General features: G+C 63.9%; 1 protein-coding gene across 1 annotated transcript; it reads right to left on the minus strand.

The window, feature by feature from the left end:
- Positions 1-4: 4 nt before the first annotated feature.
- LOC147819904 (collagen alpha-6(VI) chain-like) lies at positions 5-349 on the minus strand (the record flags this gene model as incomplete). Its single annotated transcript, XM_087180131.1, has 1 exon — positions 5-349. A coding segment is annotated over exon 1 (325 nt), but the record flags the coding sequence as incomplete, so codon positions are not given.
- Positions 350-355: the final 6 nt, after the last annotated feature.

Below are 355 nucleotides of genomic sequence, written 5' to 3' on the forward strand. Positions count from 1 at the left end.
CTGCGGGGCTGGCTGGCCTTCATGAGCACCTCCCTCAGGGTGAACTCCAGCGTCTGTCCCAGAGCCGAGGAGCCGCCCTGCTGCCGCATGTTCTGGATCAGGTGTCTCCTCATCATGTTGTGGTCCTGGTAGGTCTGGAATCCAAACTCCACCTTGGGAGCCTGGGTGCCGCTCTGCTGGACGACAGCCACCCGGGCCTGGTTGCCGACTCGGCGGGGCTGGGGGCTAACGACCAGCTGCTCCACCACAGAGCCCAGCAGCTGCTGCATGCCAGCGTACTCATCAGCCTGCATCTCCCTGGAGCTGTCCACCACCATGACCAGGTCCATATCCACCTCCTGAGGCTGCACTGGCT

Source organism: Seriola lalandi, unplaced genomic scaffold, assembly GCF_002814215.2.
Source record: "Seriola lalandi dorsalis isolate HSWRI2012SDOR001 ecotype SW California unplaced genomic scaffold, Sedor1 jcf7180002025613, whole genome shotgun sequence".
NCBI lineage: Eukaryota > Metazoa > Chordata > Actinopteri > Carangiformes > Carangidae > Seriola > Seriola lalandi.